This window comes from Acinonyx jubatus, chromosome E4, assembly GCF_027475565.1.
Source record: "Acinonyx jubatus isolate Ajub_Pintada_27869175 chromosome E4, VMU_Ajub_asm_v1.0, whole genome shotgun sequence".
Classification (NCBI taxonomy): Eukaryota; Metazoa; Chordata; class Mammalia; order Carnivora; family Felidae; genus Acinonyx; species Acinonyx jubatus.
In genome coordinates this window covers 2,339,611-2,353,400 of record NC_069395.1, presented here as the reverse complement: position 1 = coordinate 2,353,400, position 13,790 = coordinate 2,339,611, and the positions used below count along the sequence as shown (strand labels likewise).

The 13,790-nt window shown below is 60.2% G+C and overlaps 1 protein-coding gene across 3 annotated transcripts; it reads left to right on the top strand.

Moving 5' to 3' along the window:
- The first annotated feature begins 4,307 nt into the window (after positions 1-4,307).
- On the top strand, positions 4,308-13,696 carry HDGF (heparin binding growth factor). Of its 3 annotated transcripts, none has more exons than XM_027048559.2 (6): positions 4,308-4,634; positions 10,481-10,557; positions 10,685-10,823; positions 11,491-11,676; positions 11,934-12,157; positions 12,339-13,696. In XM_027048559.2, exons 1-6 carry the CDS (start codon positions 4,548-4,550, stop codon positions 12,343-12,345), a joined length of 720 nt encoding a protein of 239 aa, XP_026904360.1. In that variant the 5' UTR covers positions 4,308-4,547; the 3' UTR covers positions 12,346-13,696. The 3 variants fall into 3 exon arrangements, with proteins under 3 accessions (XP_026904360.1, XP_026904362.1, XP_026904363.1); XM_027048561.2 differs by lacking the exon at positions 4,308-4,634 and adding an exon at positions 4,844-4,977; XM_027048562.2 differs by lacking the exon at positions 4,308-4,634 and adding an exon at positions 5,572-5,595.
- Positions 13,697-13,790: the final 94 nt, after the last annotated feature.

Genomic DNA, 13,790 nt, shown 5'->3' with positions numbered 1-13,790 from the left:
CCCGATGCGGGGCTCGAACTCACGAACGGCGAGATCATGACCTGAGCCGAAGTCGGACGCTCAACCAAGTGAGCCACCCAGCCTCCCCAACAGAGCCCTCTTTTTAAAAAATATTTTTTTAGGGGCACCTGGGTAGCTCCGTCGGTTGAGCATCCGACTTCAGCTCAGGTCATGATGTCGTGAGTTCAAGCCCCACTTCGGGCTCGCTGCTGTCAGCCTGCCAGCACAGAGCCCGGTTTGGGTCCTCTGTCCTCCCTCCCCTGCTTGCACTCTCTCCAAAATAAATCAATATTAAAAAAAATTTTTATTATGAAGGATACTATACCTATAGAAGAGTTAGAACATATGCATTTTTTAAGAAAAGTATCTAATATTGTACTAGCAGCTGAGGGCTAACGCATAGCAGCCAACCATGCACCAGGCACCGTTCTAAGCATTTCCACAGAGCACACACATGAACTGACTCTAGTCAGCCCTTTCCCAGATGAGAGAGTTGAGGCACAGGAAGGCTGGGTAACCGGTGAGTGAGTGAGCGGTGGGGCTGGGACTGGAGCCCAGCCAAGCGGCCCCCAGGGCGGCAGGTGCCAGCTTTAACAGGTACATGCTGTTGCCTGAGCAGCCGGGGGCAGGGGAGCCCATCTTCTCAAAGTGCATAGCACTGAGAATCTAAGAGAACAATAAATACTGTGATAACACATTTATCAGGCACTTACTATGTTCCAGGCTCTGCGCAAACACTTTAAATACATTCCATCACAACCCCTCTTTACAGACATGCAAACTGAGACTTGGCGGTTAGGTAGCTCTCCTAGAGTGGCGGTGCTGGAGAGGGTGCTGGGACCAGGTCACTTGGCCACCCGGACTCTTGGTAACATGCAGAAATGCACGTTTCCGCCTTTACGTTGGCTGGCATGTGTTGGGGGGCAGTGCAGACACGGTTTTGGAAACCACTGGTCCAGGGGTGCCTGGGGGGCTCAGTTGGGTAAGCATCTGACTCTTGATTTCGGCTCAGGTCATGATCTCAACATTGTGAGACCAGCCCAGCATGGAGCCCGCTTAAAATTCTCTCTCTCTCTCCCTCTGCTCTTCTCCCAGGCTGGTGCTCTTTCTCTCAAAAAAAAAACCCAAAAAAACCAAAAACAGCCACACTGGTCTGAACTAGCCATCTTCCTTCCCTTCCTCCACTTTACAGAGCATATAACTGGTGGTAGGGGGTGGGGAGGGGGTCATACAGAGCCAGCACAGGAGCGGAACCTCTAACTTAGGCGGTCAAAGGAAGGCAACTAAACTTTCCTTTGAACCAATTAAGCATCTGAGGGTTTCACAGAGGCAAATCTTTTCACTTCAGGACACCCCATAAGGTAGCTATTTGTATCACATTAAAAACAAAATTTAATGTTTATTTACTTTTGAGAGAGAGACAGAGTGTGAGAAGGGAGGGGCAGAGAGAGAGAGAGGGAGACCCAGAATCGGAAGAAGGCTCCAGGCTCTGAGGTATCAGCACAGAGCCCGACGCGGGGCTCGAACCCATGAACCGTGAGATCATGACCTGAACCGAAATGGGACACTTAACCAATGGAGCCACCCAAGGGCCCCTATTTGTATCGCGTTGTTACAGTGGAAGGGAATTTTGTTTAGAAATTCTGTCTCAGCCATTTGCCAAAAGCAGGATTCAAACCAGTTACCCCAACAGGCAAACCCAGGTCGTTTCTACTAGACCACACTGCCCAATCCCCTAGCACCCAGCACAGAGCATCCTGCACACCTCCCTCCCTGGGTCCCTCCCTTCCTGATGTGGACACTAAGTATCCGACCACTCCCCTGACCTAGCAAGGTCCAGAGACTTGGCCTCGGAACCCTAGAGCTAGCTCTGCACCCCCAGGCTTCTCTGCTGTGGGGCCCCAAGTCCCCTGACTTCTGTCCTGACCTCCCTCTCACACAAAAGTGGAACCAGGCACCAGCCTCCACAGAAGGATTTCACTGAGACATTTGTGAATCGGTTCCAAGCGGGGCTGGGCATCTAGGGGCCTGTGACCTGTGCATTTTAGCTCCTACCCCTCAAATGGTGATGCAAACTAGAAGCATCAGCACCTTGGGGGTCGTGAGAAATGCAGCCACCCCAAGCCTACCGAGTTAGAATCCTCTCTTGGAGAGGATTCCCAAAAGATTCGTTTGCACACTGAAGTCTGCAGAGCAGGAGTTACACCTGACTCCCCGGGGAAGCCGGCTTATGCCTGGCCACCCGTGTAACTGACCCTCTGCAGCTCTGGGCTCATTGCTAGGGCCAGCTGTGAGGTGGTTGAGGATGTTATTGTAAGGAGAACTTGGATATTAAATTGCAAGCAAGGCCTGCGAGCTTATGGCAACAAAGGGAACCTGGTTGCTTCCTTTCAACCTTGATCTGCACGGTGGTCTCAATGCCGGGCCCAAGAGATCTGCTGGAGAATTCTGAAGTCTGGCAGCCACCTCCCAACAGGCTATTAAGACGCAACAAAGTGGAGAAATGGATAGAGCTCTTGGTTTTAACGAACTGGGCTACACGACATCGTTAAACAGTTTAAAACATGCTTGTTGCCCTCAAACTCTGCACATTTATAACAACTGGCCTGGACGCTTCAAGGAAGCGTGTTGTGACACAGGACTTTCCGAAACATCTTCAAAAACTTGTGACAAGACTCTGGGCTAACGACAATAAGAACAAACAAAAGCATTAGCCTGACAGAATGTGGACTATCACACTGACAACATTTCAAACTGGAATGCTTTGCAAAGTAAACACCAACTGGAGTCTAGCTGCTCTGTTGCAACAAGTTTGGATTTGCTTTTGAAGCAAATCGACAAGTCCGCCCGGAGGCTGGGGCCACGCATCGCAACAAGAGTGGCCCTCTGTGCCAGCAGCGCCTGGGACAGGGCCGGAGGGACTCCTATCCCAAGGGGGAATTATGCCGGGAGGCCACACTGTTATAAAGGCAAAACTTGTAACACGCATTGCCATAAGGATGTCATGTGTAGGGACAGCGGGCTGATAGGAAGGACGCTGTAACAGCCGCGGGCCTCCGCTAATAAGTAGCCACCCCATGCCTCGGACGGTGTCAGGGCAGAATGTTATCCCACCTCGCAGTTGAGGAAACTGACTGAGGAAAGTGCAAGGAAGGGATCCGGGTTCTCAGGAGGAAGGCACGTGGACGTGGGCCTTCTGCGCTTCTTTGCAGGGATATCTTGCATATGCTTTGAGGTCGGATCAGGAAACTTGTGTGAAGAAAAGCACGTTATTTTACCTATTCAAATCCAGAATATCTAGGTGCAAGATGTTAAGGATCTGGAAGTGCGGTAAGAGATCAAAGTTGTCTTATCTGAGACCACACAGGTGTCTGGATTTGAGCGAATCCAAGATCGACGGTGACAGCAACCCAAAGAAGTAATGACAGTAGTCCCGTTTGGCTTAACGGGGAGAGACCCGAGTTCAAGGGTTGGTTCTACCACTTGTGATCACAGAACCTAGGCTACGATGTCGTCTCTGGAATCCAGCAAAATCACTCTTGGGAGACCCAGATCCGAGTCATCAACTTTGGGAAGCCTTCAAAGAGTCTTCCCCAGTACCCGCCCCCCCCACCCCCGCCGCCCCCCGCAAGAAGCAGTGCCCTCTGCTCCCCAAGCTTCACGGCTTGGTTTACTGATGGTCTGGGATTTACTGGCATTGTACGGTCTCTTCCCCGCGAGAACAGGGCTCGTCTCTGCGGGCTGAGCTGGCGGCGGAGCCCAGATCGCTTTTGCCAGGAAGCAGCACCCAGAACGTGGCCGCTTTGTACCCCAAGCCCTCGGACACCTCCCGGCTTCCAAACTGGAGCCTCGCCCCTCAGCCGAGGCCGCTGCGGGGCGCACAGCCCGCCGTTCGGACCCCCGGCGATCCGCACGTCGGCGGCCGGCGCGCACTGGGGGCGCAGGGCAGGGACCCACACGGGCGCCCGTGGCCGCGTCGGACCCCGCGAGCCAGCGCCCCCGGGCCAGGGGAAGTGCGCCAGGCCGCTCCGTCCAGCCGGGCGCCAACTCCTCCCGGCCGGCGTGCGGGCGGGCGCCCCCCGACAGCTGCACACAAAGCCCGCTCGGCGAGCTCGGCGCTCGGCTCCTCAGGCCTGTGCCGCCGCGCGCCGCCGGGCGGCCCCGGGTTGGGCGTCGGGCCGCGGCAGGCCCGGGGCGCCGAGCGCCGCGCGCATCGAACCGGCGCGGGAGGGGGAGGGGAGCGGGGGAGGAGGGGGAGGGGGCCGGCGGGGGAGGAGGAAGAGGCCTCGCGCCGAGGAGGGAGCAATTGAATTTCAAACACAAACAACCGCACGAGCGCGCAGCACCGCGCCGCCGCATCCGCGCCCGCCCCGTCCGAGCGGCGCGGGCGCACAGCCGTGGCCGCGCCGGAGCTGGGGCCGGGGGCCGCCATCGAGGCGGGGGCCGCTCGAGGGCCGGAGCGCAGCGGCGCCGCCACCGCCGCGCGCGCAAACTTGGGCTCACGCTCGCCGGCGCGGCGCGGAGCCCGGGGCGCCCGGAGCCCCGCCATGTCGCGCTCCAACCGGCAGAAGGAGTACAAGTGCGGGGACCTGGTGTTCGCCAAGATGAAGGGCTACCCGCACTGGCCGGCCCGGGTGAGCAGCGCGGCCCGCCGCCCCGGCCCCGGGCTGGGTTGCGTAACACTCGGGAGGACGCGGGCGCCGCGCGCGGAGGGGCGCGGGCGGGGGGCGGCCGAGTCCCCGGCTCGCTGCGAGCGCCTCCTCGCCCCCCGCCGGTTACATAATGGTGGGGGCGGGGGCCCCGGCGAGCGCGGCGTCCGCGCGGGCCCCCCCCTCCCCCCGAGCGCGGCGGCGCGGGGCGCGCGGCCTGGGCTGGGGCCGTCGGGAACCCCTCCCGGGCGCCCCGGGACCCGCTTAGAGACCCCCCGCTGCCCTCCCCGATCGCTGCCCCCGCTCAGACCCTTCTGGGAGCGAGACGGTAGCGGGAGGGTCCCAGCCCGGGGAGGGATCTGCGGAGGCGGAGTTCGCTTCTGGAAAACTTTGGTTTGGGGCGGCCGCGAGAGGTCTGAAGTTGGGAGGGTCGAGGAATGTTTGGGGGCGGCGTGAGAGGGGATCTACTTGGCTCGGAAATTAGTTGCCAGAACCCTTCGCTGCTCAGCCCCACAAAAATAGCCCTCCATATGCTGCCAGCTCAAATTGGGGGCTGAGGGTGGCAGGGCCCCTGGGAGGCCGGCAGGTCCAGTCCAGGCTGCCCGTTCCTGGAGGTGGGGGGGCCCCAGCTGCTTCTCCCCTTAGATAGGAGCCTCCCGCCGCAACGGCCCAGTGTGCCATGTGGTTGACTGAGCCCGCCAACTTGAGGGCCTGCCCCCCCCCCCCCCCCAGCACCTGGCCAGGTGGGAGGGTGGGGCCCAGAAGCCCAACCTGCTGTGTTCCTCAGGTTTCCCCTAAGGACTGGGACAGTTCAAGCAGGGAAGGAGGGAGGGGAGGTTGTTGGAGGAGTTTGGGGGTGTTACAGGGGGCAGCGCCTCTGGCAACTTCCAAGTTGGTCTGGAGAGGCCTTTACAGTTGGGTGCAGTCGTGACCCTGTGCCCTGGAGGTAGGACTCTGGGCAGTGAAATAGGGCCGAGGGCAGTGGGAGGAGGGAGCTTTCTAAGCCAGGGGGCCAAGTGCGGAACTGCTTCCAGGCTTTAGGTTATGGTTCTCCACGTGAGTCTGTGTCTTTATCTGGCCCGACCCTGCTTGGAGCCTGGGAAGTTGCCCCAGGCTCTGCCGGGACCTGTTCAGAGGGCCAGGCCAACTTTGGGGCCACTCAGAAAACCCAGGAGTCCCTTCCTCACCCTGTACCCTCTTCGAGGAGTATGCTTAACCCCATATGCTTTGAGCTCCCTGTTCCCTGAAACTTCTAGATGTCCGGACCCTGGAATGGAAACGAGGGGCTCTCTCAGCTTCCAGGGCCTTCTAAGTGCCTGGGCTGGGGGTTAGGGGGGTTGTGAGGAAGCAGCCGCAGACAGCCTTGCGTGTGTGTTGGGGTATGTGGCCTGTGAGCACTTGTGTACTTTACTCTGTACCTTTGATCCGTCCGGCTTCTTGGCCCAGATGCCAAGGCCCTGTTGGGCAGGGCAAGAACTGAACCCAGGTCTCTGCTGTGGCTCCTACCTCCTGGGGGGGGGGGGGGGGTGGGACAAAGTCTGGAGGCTGGGCCAGGCCCCAGGGAAGCTGTGCAGCTGGAATGTGGGTTGCAGGGAACTCCTTCTAGATCAGGAAAGAGAAAACAGTGAGGGGGACGCAGACGGGCCCACATTGGCTCCTATGAGGTAGACCTTCCAGGTTTCTGGTGGCCTTTAGGGTGAGGCCGCCCTTGGGACTGCGGATGCCATTTAGTCTTGTCTTCATCCTTCCTCGGCCTCCAGGACAGAAGGGCGGGACCAGGGGGCAGTGCCTTCCTGTTGAGGCCTGGACCTTTTAGATAGAGCGAGGCTTGGGGAGGGAAGGTCAGACTGGATCTCCGAGAGATAGGGAGGGTGCCACCCTCTGCCTGTGTTCCAGCTTTCGATTGTGACATCTGGGGATCGGTGCACCCAAGGCTCTTATCTCCCACATAGATCCTTCTGGGATACCAAAAGAGCTGACAAATCTGGGTCTCCTCTCCATGCGTGGATGCTGTCTTAGCCCCTAGAGGGGCAGAGTGAAGGGGCCTGGCCTTTCCTGAGACCAAAGAGGAGTAAGGGGGCCTTGTGGATGACCAGGTGGAGGCCGCTGAGTGGGTTTTCCTTCCTCAGCCCCTGCTTCTGGGGAGGACGGCTGACTGGGTGGGACTGGAGAGCCCAGCCAGCCGGAGGGGCCACGTGGTAGGCAAGACCTGTCCCGATTGCAGTGCCACACAACATCTTAACCTTCTCCTTCCCCTCTTCCTTCGGCTTGACTTCTTGGGGGGAATCTCCAAGCACTTAACTAACCTTCAAGACTCTGGGATTCCCCCCCACCCCCCCAGGTTCCTTCCTCCTCTCTCTGCTTCCTGTTTCACAATCCCAGAAAACCTGAGCAGCCACAGGGCCTCACCCAGCTTTCCTCCCTCCCCCACGTCCAGGCACCACCTTCTCTTTTCTGCCTCTTGGGCTTGCCACACTTTCCCGGCCCAACTGTCTCCTGCCCCAGATTTTCCGGTTCCTGGGTCAGGCCGGGCTCGGCTCTGGGTGTGGTGGTCAGAACCCTGGCTGGCAGTCAGTGTGGCCTTAGCCTTCCCTGTTGTCTTCCTACGTGTGGACAGGCGGTCCCCGACTTGGCTTTGGTCCGAGACTGGGGAGAGGTGTTCAGTCTCCTCCCCCATTCCTCACCTGGGGTCCCTCATCAGGCTTCAGCGGGTGGCCATGAGCCCTGGGGGCGGGGGGGGGGGGGCAGCTTTTCCTGCCCTCGGGTCTGTCTGATGGAGCCAGGCATGTGCAGAGGGTTGGGCCTGGAGTGGATGGGCCCCCGCCTGGGAGAATTAACCTGCCTGGATTTCTGGAATGGCTGAGAAGTAGCAGACCCCCCTCCCCCGTTGACCAGTAGAGGGGGTGCGGCAGGGTCCCTAGCACTGGTCCGGCCCCACCCTGCCCCGCTTACCCTTGACTCACTTGTTGTGAGTCACGGTCTGGATATAAAGGCACCGCCTGGGACACATATGTCTGTATTGGGGGTACAGGCCTCTCTTGAGACCTCACGTCCTCCATACGCAGGAAAGAACTGCCCTTCACTTTGAAACGCAAGAAACGAGGTTTCCTTTGTAGCTTGAAGGATGGAAGGGACTTTTCCCCTTTTTGAGGTGAGGGGTTGAGGATTCCACTGAGTGAAAACAGCCCACTTGTCCTGAGGCTTCCCCCACAGGTACCACCGTCAAGGTGAGGCCGGGAGCAGGGTGACCCTTTTGGGGTCGAAGGCCCCTGGCTTCCCTCTGAACTCCATACCCACCCTTTATTTGGCTAGAAGTCAGCAGGGCGGGTGTATCTGGCGTGTGGTTCTATTTTTAATTCTCATCCATTCTTTTGTTTCTCCTCCGCCCCTGAGGCTGGGCAGCTGGTGGCCTCCTGGGTCCCCTGTCACACCGCTCAGCTGCCTGGGAGTTCACTTTACATGGGAAAGCCCTGTGGGGCAGCGCTTTGAGGGCTGTGCTCCTGGAGAGAGCTTCCTGTCCCCTCCTGTCTGACCCTTCCTTCACCCCACCCCCTCTCCTGAGCGTCAGTTTCTTCCCTTTCACCCTTCTTGCGCCTTGAGGCCCTGTCTCAGGTGTGAGCCCCGAGCACGGGGTTCCCTGTTGCACCCCCAGGAAGGCCCTCTTGCCCCCCACCTCTGCCCTGGGTCCTGGGGTCGAGATGGGTGGAGAAGAGGCCTAGGGGAGGGTTCGTGCTATTGTGCACGTCTCCTGGGACCTCTAAGCCCTGGAGTCTCTCTCTTTTTTTTTTTTGCCTCGCCCCCCCTCTGAGAGGAGGGTGGGGAGCCAGCTGGTCACAAGACCCAGGTGTCCTGGCCGAAGACTGGCTCCTCCTCCTCCCGCACCCCAGGCCTGGCTTCCCGAGAAGGGCCTGGGCCCTCCAGCGCTAGCTGCGGTTTCCAGCAGGCCGGGGACCCAGGTGCCAGACTCCAGGCTCAGGGGTGGGGGTGGGGGGTGGGGTGTGTTCGTGTCCCCTCCTCCCCAATCCAGAGTGGGGGGAGGGGTGGTCACATTCCTGGTTGCTGAGTGGCCCCGGGGGCGGGGTGGGTTGTCATGGCGATGGGGATCCTGTTTGTGGGGGGGGGGGGGAACTGCGTGCCTTCCCACCCCCTGCTATCACACCCCAACCTCCTTGGTCATGGGGAGGGCCCAGTTGGTGCTGGGCTTTCCTGAGGGGAGGGGCTGGACTTCTGTCCCCAGAGGCCACAGGGCGAGGGGGGAGGTGCCCAGGAACCTGAAGACTCCGTGCCTGGAGCCCGGTGCCCCTCCGTTCCCTGCCCGGGGCTCCGCCCCCTCCTGGGTGTGTCTCCGCGCCTTCTCGGCACCCCGCCTCCCTGTGTCCCCAGGCCCCCAGGTCAGACACTGTGTCCCAGTCCTGGTGGTGTTAATCGATGCCTCAGGCTGTCTGTCTCTGTCCTAAATGCGCGTGGGGCCCCAGTCAACATGGCCACCTGGCCCGTGTCCGGCGGGAAGCCAGGCAGCGGAGGCGGCTGCTGCAAGTGTTGCTGGGAGTTGTAGTCCCCCACCCCCAGCTCGCTTGGCCTGGGCTCTCCTGGCCTGATCCGGGGAGGCTGTTGGGGCCACTGCCTGTGCGTTTCCTCTGACCCCAGATCTCTGCACCTTTCCCTCCTTGTGCCCCCAGGACGTGGCAGGAGACCAACTCTGGGACCCTCACTAACTTATGTCGTTTGGGGGGGGGACCTCAATTTCCTCATCTGTAAAATGAGAGTGTCTGACTATATCAAGAGGCTTTCCAAAGTGTTCCCCAGAAGCTTTGGGGTTGCTCCCTGGGGGGGGGGGTTGTTGAATAGGCAGCCCCTTGGTCTTGCGCCTCCACGGTAACCAGAGCAGTGGCCTTTATCTGTCTCATGGATTCATTCAGCAGATCTTCCCGTGAGCCTGCTGTTTGCTGGGCACCTGCTGTCCGGTCTCGGGGCAGGTGCAGGCCAGAGAGTCCACACGGGCGTTGCTCAGATGTTGATGTGGGTAACCATGGCACTGGCCCTCCGAAGGAGAGGTGCTGAGGCTTCTGTGGGGAGCCAGCTGGGCCAGGAGGGGTGGGGGCGCCCTCCGGAGGAAGCCACGCGGGGCTGCGGTTGGAGGGCTCGCCAAGAGTTAGTGAGTGTGGGAGAGCAGAGACCAGGGTGGCCACAGCAGAGAGGGGGAGGGCAGCCAGTGGCCAAGGAGGAGAGCTAGTGCACGTGGAGCAACCCGCATTTAATCCCTGTGGCTTGAGTTCTGTGACTCTCTCCGTTTACAGATGAGGAAACTGAGGTAGAAGGCAGTTCGGTAAGTTGCCCAAGGCCAGACAGATATCAGTGGCAGCCCTGGGAGTATGGCCTCCTCAGGAAGAGGTGTACGGGGTGGGGGGGGGGGGGCTCTGATCTCGAGCGGACTTGGGAAGGTCTCAGCAGGGGTGTAGTGCTGCGCTTGGAAGGCCACTCTGGCTGCCCTGGGGCCAGTGCGTTGTAGGCAGGCTGCAGTCCCGTGAGGGTGGAGGCCGAGAGCCGGGGGGAAGAGGTGACCACCAGCGCTGGCCGGGACGTGGGCTTGTGGGCAGGTGGAACCGTGCCGTCGGGCCTGAGGAGAGGGGGCCAACTCCAGGTTTCTGCTGGGCCTGCTGTCTGACTTTGAACAAAGTGCCACCTCTAAAAAGGGTTCAGAAGCCACCTCGGTGACGTCTTGGGCCCCTCTCCGTCGGCTTTTATACAGATATGTCCTGGAGGCCAACCTCGGCCCCAAGTTGTGACCTTAGGACTCCGCTCACACTCAACTTTCCTCATCTTGCTCCCAGATTGACGAGATGCCCGAGGCCGCCGTGAAGTCGACAGCCAACAAGTACCAAGTCTTTTTTTTCGGGACCCATGAGACGTGAGTGAGGGGCCAGAGGTGGGGAGGGCCATGGGCAGAGCGCCGTGGGCCACAGGTGGTGTCGGCGCCCCTTCCCCGCGGCTCAGGCAGGGAGGGCTCCAGAGCACAGTCTCCCCTCTCTCCCCAGGGCATTCCTGGGTCCCAAAGACCTCTTCCCTTACGAAGAGTCCAAGGAGAAGTTTGGCAAGCCCAACAAGAGGAAAGGGTTCAGCGAGGGGCTGTGGGAGATCGAGAACAACCCTACTGTCAAGGCCTCGGGCTACCAGGTGAGCAGCCAGCGGCCCCAAAGACCCCCTGGAAAGCAGGTGTGGCCGCCGGCTCATTTGGAACCTGGGCCCACACGGGATGCTTAGCTTTCAGGACTGAGAAACCAGGCCTTTCGGGGGGGGGGGGGGGGCAGGAGCTCCTAGGGTGGGGGTGGGGGGCCCTGCAGGAGGTGCTGGGGTTGGGGGAGGCGTGTGGTATCATTGTGCTATTTAGACAGTGGCCTGGGGGGCAAGGACAGGACAGAGGCGGTAAGTGGGGACAGCCCTTTAAGGGACCCGGTGTGAGTGTAGGACTTGGCCTTAACTCTTTCCACGAAGGCTTCCAGGAGGAGGTGCTCGTGAGCCGGGCAGGATGAGGCGGGAGGGTGGGGGGCGGGGGTCGGCGGGGAAAGGGTCCCAGCTCCCTTTGGGAGAAGTTGACCCGAGGTTTTGCCTCCTGCTCCAGCCCTCCCCCCTCCTGCACAGAGCCCTGCCTGCCCGGCCAGTGGGTTTAGCCCGGGGCTAATCCGACAGAGGTGGGTCTCAAATCACTCGTGAGACTGGGCACCTGGGGCGGGGGCGGGGGCGAGGCGGGAGAAGGAAGGAGTGAGTGGCCGAGGGCGGGTCTGGGGAGGGGCCCCCACAGGCCACGCAGGTGCCACTCAGCCTCTGCTGTCTCTGCGCGCAGTCTGCCCCCAAGAAGAGCTCTGTGGATGAGCCCGAGCCCGAGCCCGAAGCCACGGAGGGTGATGGCGACAAGAAGGGGAATGCAGAGGGTAGCAGCGACGAGGAAGGGAAGCTGGTCATCGATGAGCCGGCCAAGGAGAAGAACGAGAAGGGGGCGCTGAAGAGGAGAGCGGGGGACCTGCTGGAGGTAACTGATCCCCGCCTGGGTCCCAGGGAAGCCAGCTGCTACTCCAGAGACCCTGCAGTCTGGGGTGGACCAGCCCGTAGTCTGGGGGTCCCTTGCCAAGAAGCTGGGGCACAGGAGACCCTTCAGCGGCAGAGGCCTGGGGAAGGGGGTTGTGGGTATGTCAACGAAAGAGCCTCTGTGGAAGAGGGGCACAGGTGGGTGGCTGGCACCCCCACTCCTTGGCCTCAGCCCGCCTCGTCTCTGCCAACCCTACCTAGGACTCCCCAAAACGTCCCAAGGAGACAGAAGACCCCGAAGGGGAGGAGAAGGAAGTAGCCCCCTTGGAGGCTGAGAGGCCCCTCCCTGTGGAGGTGGAGAAGAACCGTACCCCCTCTGAGCCCGGCTCTGGCCGGGGGCTTCCTCAGGAGGAAGATGAGGAGTTAGAGGAGGAAGAGGCTGCCAAGGAAGATTCTGAGGCCCCAGGCATCAGAGATCGTGAGAGGTGAGGGAGCCCCCTGCTCTGAGGCAGCTGGGCTTGGGGGTTGACCAGCCACCTGTGGAGGAGGAGGGGGGTCCTGCCACGGAGGCAGGGTGGGCTCTCCCAGGACGTGGACACTGGCTGGGGTGTGGCCAGCCCAAGGCCACACCCATAACCCTTCTCCCCTCCAACCCTCCCCCCGCAGCCTGTAGCCACCAATGTTTCAAGAGGAGCCCCTGCCCCGTTCCTGCTGCTGTCTGGGTGCTACTGGGGAAACTGGCCATGGCCTGCAAACTGGGAACCCCACCCCGCCCCGCCCTCCTCTGCCACTTAACTCTCCCCACTCCAAGCCCAGCCCCTGGAGATTGACCTGGATGGGGCAGGCCACCTGGCCCTTGCCTCCAGATCCCCACACCCCTGTGATCTGAGTCAGGGCCATGTGTTCTGCTTCGTGGGCTGCAATGAGGCCATTGTGTCCCTCCCTGCCTGGAGCTGTTTCCCAGGGTATCTGTTGGGGCCTGGACTGGTGGTTTCCACCTCCTGACACCTTCCTGCCCCCCCCCCCCCCCCCCCAGCATTCTGGACCTCTGGATTAGCTGGCATCGGGGGTAGGACTGGAAGGCATGGAGAATAAAACAGCAGGGTAGGCTTCTGGGCCTGAGAGGGGCGATCTTCAAGTAGGGGTGGGGGGTCGGCAGGAAGATGGCATCTTCGTGCGCTCCTGACCCCTCCTCCTGTACCTGTTCTCTCAGCCCCCTAGATTCAGGGGAAGTGGGACAGCTTGTAGGGGAGGGGCTCCCTTCCATAAAGCCTTGATGATGGGCAACATTCAACCTTCCTTTTGCTGACCCCAGGAGTTCTGGGAGTCATAGATGATCGTCAGAAGATTTGGGGGCTTCCAAGTTGTTGGGCCGAGGACCTGAGGTCCAGAGGGTTGGCTTCACCCAGCTAGGGTGGGAGCATTGAGGAGCGTCTGTCCACCTCTGATCTCTGGCCAGAGATAGGATGCCCTGGGGAGACCCCTTAGCTGCCCTTTTCCCTCTCCCCACAGTGCTCAAGGCCATCCTACAGTCACATATGTCACCCAGACATAAAGGAAAAGACACATTTTTTAGGAGATGTTTTTAATAAAAGAAAATTACAAAAAAAAATTTTAAAGACCCCTATCCCTTTGTGTGCCACCCCCACCCCCGGCTCCTTCCCCTCTCTTGCCCCCACTTATGAGGTGCACTGGGAGGCTTCCCTTCTATTTGGGGTTTGATGACTTTTCTTTTTGTAGCTGGGGCTTTGGTGTTCCTTCTGGTGTCCGTTCCCATCACGTCCCTCACCTGGTCTCCTCAGCGTTGTCACCAGATCTGAAACCCACTGGGAGGACAGGGGAATAAGTGCCCTTGCCCAGCCTCTGTAGCGGCCTCTATGCCTCTCTCCCGTCTCCTGTCTCCCCCCCCCACCCCCACCCCCCCTTGGGCTCTGATGAAAAATTGCTGACTGTAGCTTTGGGACTTTAGCTCTGAAAACCGTAGACGATTTCAGTTCTAGGAAAATAAAACCCGTTGATTACTACATTGGATTTTGACTGATTCTTTGGGGGGGGGGGGGGGGTTGGCCATTTCCAGGCCCCCTTCCCAGACGGAGGAAGTGGTGCCAGCCTCCTTTC